At 44.9% G+C, this 4,934-nt stretch overlaps 1 protein-coding gene across 1 annotated transcript in view; it reads right to left on the minus strand.

Annotated features, from left to right (window-relative positions):
- The window catches only part of HMG20A (high mobility group 20A), a gene marked incomplete in the record, with an annotated part of 49,012 nt that overhangs the window by 15,140 nt on the left and 28,938 nt on the right, over window positions 1–4,934 (minus strand). Inside the window, 1 exon segment of the mRNA XM_014584986.2 lies at window positions 5–84. Within this exon segment, the coding sequence (XP_014440472.1) occupies window positions 5–84 (80 nt within the window).

Raw genomic sequence — 4,934 nt, forward strand, 5'->3', positions numbered from 1 at the left:
GACCTTGTAGGCCTCCGTCTTCTGATACTGCTCCAGCTCTTTCATGTAACGCTCCTTATCTCTGTCTGCTTCGTCGAGGTAGCGCTAGGGCAGAAACACAGGATTACTTTCACAAAACCAAGGCTTTATTCAGGTAAAATACCAACGACCTATTTGAAGATAACAGAGGACAACTAGAACATGGGAAGAAAAGAATACAGGAAAATATGCTTTATGGGAAGATCAGAAAAACAAGCCACATGAATAAGATGAAACTTCTCAATTATAAAAGAAATAGGTGGTTCTGACTTTTTAAATGACTCTTTGCCTTTTCTAACTTAATAAAGACAAGTTCTACTAAGAGCATGCTCATAAAAAATTCACGAGGATGATTACGGTTATTCCTCCACCCTGCACAGAGCAGCACGCGGCCCCTGGGGTCCCCGTGAGGCCGCGCTGCACAGGCACACGCGGGCCCTCCCAGGGGAAGGCGTGGGCTATCACTTTGTTTCTCTATCTCCAGCTCATTTTGAGGGAGTGATCTCATACATCAACGAGCCTTTTAAGAGCCTGAAGAGTGGAGTGCTAGAGCCGGGAGACACAAAGAACGTGCAATGAATGACCTCATCCTATGGACCTAAAAATGGAGAGAGCCTTGATCTACAAGCTTTGATTGCTTTGTGCTATTAATTATTCAAACAAAGTTCATTGATCTACCAGGGTTATTTTGTTTAGTGCTTTGTCCTTTTCATTCAATGACCTGGGGATAAGAAAGTACAAAAATATTGCTTCTCAATGACCACAACATGGGAAATTAAGTCCCATGTAAGAGCCAGATGTAGGGGACACACAACTGTCCATGTACGGGACAACTCAAACACAGAAGTAATTCAGTTCAGTAGTAAATTATACACCATGAGAAAAAAACTGAAAGCAGTAACACCATACAATAGATACCATATTGGGTTGTCGGGAAAGTCGTGACACGTTAATGCAAAAATGTGTCACGACTTTCCCGACAACCCAATGGGTAGCTATGATCGATATTTATTATACCAATAATAAACAAATAAATAAAGACATAAATGAGGGGAGAGGCAGAGGAGGGTCCTGGCTTAAATCAGAATGCTAAGGGCCAAATCAGAATTGGAAATGGCATCATTTTGCAACCGTAATTATGAAGAGGCCAAAATCTGAGATGGATGTTAAGTCTAGGGGGAAACGTCGATGTGGGACAGGCAGTCCTCCCCAGTGGAGGAAACATCGATGTGGAACAGGCACTTCCCAGCGATGAGGCATGACTGCGAAGGGCTGGGGAGGAATCGGGGGCAGCGGTGTGGGGAGCGAGGCCAGAGGGAAGCTGACTAGCAGAAATAAGCTGCACGCTGAGGGAGGAACCGTTTCCAGGCCGTGTGATACCGTGGGGAGGGCACGGTCGGCAACAGCTTGCTGTGCCTCTCCAGGTAACTAAGCACAGGGAACATCCGGAACGTTCCCAGAGCGAGCCAAGACCATGGCGAGAAGGCAGGTGTGCGGATTATCACGAGTGAGGCAGTGCGCACCGTACGGCCGTGCTGCGGCGTCACACCGTGTGCCCCACAAACCAGCGCCATTTTTGTACCTTTACAAATGTCTTTTTTTTTTTTTTGAGAGATTTTCATTGTAGGGCGCGTGCGCTCGCCAGAGAGAGACATAGAGACAGAAAGCGAGAAATCACCCCCCAGGGGGGATGGTCACGCCGCAATCCCTTCTCCTCCATTCTCCTCCCGGGATCTTGGGCACGCACGCACACGCGCCCGGCGTGAGTTTTAAGCCACCAGGTCCGGGACATGAACCGCGGTCGACTATGTGGGAGTCCAGCGACATAGCCATTACGCCAACCGCTGGTTCCCTACAAATGTCTTTTTAAAAAAGGTCTTCTTACAAACTGCTTTTTCATTATGGGGCAGAATGAAAAATGTACCTGGTGAGCAAAATGAACCCTTCTGACGGTGCCCTGAGGTGGGCGCGCCACTGCTCACGTGGTATTCTGACCGAGGACGCACAATCGCGACCTAATCTCGGGGAAATGCCAGAAGAGTACAAAAGGAGGACTGCTCTGCTGAAAGTAAAAGGAAGGGTGGGGTGGGGAGAGAGGGTTGTACTCTTTAAAAATATCAGTGTTATCAAAGGCAAGAAAAAGGCCATGGAAATATCCCAGCTTAAAGGAAAGGCCATGGAAATATTTCAGCTCAAGGGAGGTCACCGCTAAACACAATATCTGACCCTAGACTGGAATGAGCACTGCAGGAGAAAAGTGTACGGCATGATGTCAGGTCAATAGCTGGACAGTAGATTAGGTAACAATATCGTGTTAACAAAAATCACCAAGTTGATAATTATGCTACAGTTACGTAAGACAGTGCCTCCGATCTTAGGAAACACATGCTGAAATAAGAGGTAAGGGCCATGATGTACGTAACTTACCCTTAAATGGTTAAAAAATCGCATGTGTGTGTCTGTGCTGCATGCGTGCATACGTACTAACTTACCCTTAAATGGTTAAAAAATCCTGTGTGTCTGTGCTGCATGCGTGCATACGTACATGTGTGCGAGAGTGAAAGGCTGAGCGTGTGCGACTGTGACTACACATGCAAGGAGGGAATCGGGTAACACGTGCTCACATGGAACATCTGGTGAAGGGGATGTGGATGCTCTCTGTACTAGTTTTATGTTTGTTACTTTTTGTTATTTAAAACTCTTCTCAATAAGTTAAATAAATGAAAGTAAACACAAAACCCTTGTCCTCCATAACTAACAGTGGTTATCCCTGGAGATGATGCCGGCTACTTTTGATTTTTTTGTTCATACTCTACTTACTGGCTGAAAAAAAATCAGAACAAAAGGCATGCATTAATTTTGTAATAAAAAGAAAGAAAAAGAAAAAAGCACCCTCCTCCGTGGAGCTCACCACCCCTTTGTCCAGGAGAGCCAGGACAGACGCCATAAACCGCTTTTCCTTAGCTTGCTACCCCACACAGAATTCAACTTGCAACTTAATATGATCTCCAAAAGTGCTCGGATTCAGTTCATTCCCCAGAGTATCTTTCAATTCGGTTTTAGTCTCATTGGAATTCTTTTGAAAGAGTGGAAGTCATAAAAGAGTTTGAGACATAAAGAAATACAGGTATCTTTTATTAATAGACGCTGGGAATGCCGGAACTTTTAACCCAAAGCCACTCCCACATCATTGTGATCACTCGGCTCCACTGGCATTTCAACCAGTCATGGCTATCTTGTCCTTAATTCCCCTCAGATCTCTCTAACAAATGGACTGGTTTCCATTTGGCAATAGGGTTACTTTCTGTCTTGGCAGAGAGAGAATTCAAGTAGGTTTTTTGCTTTATTTTCCATAGTAGATTAAATATGCCAGAACTCTAGTTAAAAAAACTATTAAGAGAAGTAAAATCTATTTCTTAAACAATAATCTTGGCCCAGACAATAGTGGCACAAGTGGTAGGGTGCTGGTGCATGAGGCTGGGGCTGCACTGAAGGTCCTAGGTTTGGTTCCTGGACCAACCTGACACTGGTCAGGTGTGGCAGTGAGTGCCTGAAGTTCTAGCTAACTGGGAGGCTGGGACAGAGAACAGCAATGGTGACTCTGTTAAAAGCATCTTTCTTTCCCTCCTCTTCCTATACTCCTGTACACATGTACACAGGTACTCCCTCATAAATTTAAAAAAAAAATTGTGAACTGCCGAATTTTATCAGATAATTTCCTTCTCATTTAATTCATGGCTTTTCATTTAACTCGGGTAGAGTAAATGAAAAGATTTCTTAATTTCTTAATATCGAACCACTTTAAAAAATCTTTGAACTTGGCATAGGAATAAAATAAAAGCAGAGCTTTTTTTGGTTAAGGGGAGTACTCCCTCCTGCTCACACGCTTGCAGTAGACCCTGGGACAGTTTAAAAACCACTGGACTGGGGAAAAGAGCTATGACGGACCCTGCTACCCTGGCCTCCTAGGTACTCTGACAAAACTGAAGAGCTGACTGTCCATCCTCTTCGCTTTTCTTACAGAAGGTGTTTTGAGATATAATCAAAAGCAAGCACGGCCTAGCTGAGGGAATGCAGCTGCTACTCAGCAGGCTGAGGCCACATGGGAAGGGTAGAATTGAGTCCTGGGCAACCTGAAGAGTGAGGCCTGTGCATGGAGTCCCAGCCACTCGGGAGGCTGAGGCAGGGGGATCAAGATACAAGCAAGACTCTATACAGAAGGTGGTTTCTCAGTTCCCCATCTCTGGCAAAAACTAAAAACAAATACATAAAGACTGTCCCATGCTATAAAATAAAATAAAATAAAATAAAATAAAATAAAATAAAATAAAATAAGAGGGGCCAGCAGGTGGTGTGGTGGTTAAGATAGTGGGTTCCCACATGGCTGATCAGGGTTTGCATCCTGGACCTGATGGCTTGAAAATCACACTGGGAGAAGCCAGCGTGGTGGTTAGGGCTCTGGACTCCCACATGGCTGACCGTAGTTCGAGTCCCAGACCTAGTGGCTTGTTTTCTCACTTTCCCTCTCTCTCTCTGTGTCTTTCTCTGCTCAAATTAAAATAAATGAATAAATTATTTTAAAAAGAAAAAGAAAAAGAATTCAAGCTGGGTGCTTGTACATGCATGCCCAAAATCCAGAGAGGAGAATGAAGAGAAAGAACTGCAGTGTGGCCATCCCCCTGGGCAGTGATTTCTCACTTTCTCTCTCCGTCTCTCTCCTCCCTGGTAAGCATATGCGCTCTCAGGCAAAAACCTAAAAATAAATAAATAGAGAAGAGAGATGCCCTCCTCCAGTGTGGTGGCATCTGGGGAGGGACGGAGGACAGAAGAGAGGTATTACCTGCTCTTGCAGGTGGGATATGCTAGAAGGTCTAGGTTTGGCACTGTCCTGCAGGTGCCATTTGCATTTCAGCAGG

This window comes from Tupaia chinensis, unplaced genomic scaffold (genome assembly GCF_000334495.1).
Source record: "Tupaia chinensis unplaced genomic scaffold, TupChi_1.0 Scaffold000078_1, whole genome shotgun sequence".
Classification (NCBI taxonomy): domain Eukaryota; kingdom Metazoa; phylum Chordata; class Mammalia; order Scandentia; family Tupaiidae; genus Tupaia; species Tupaia belangeri.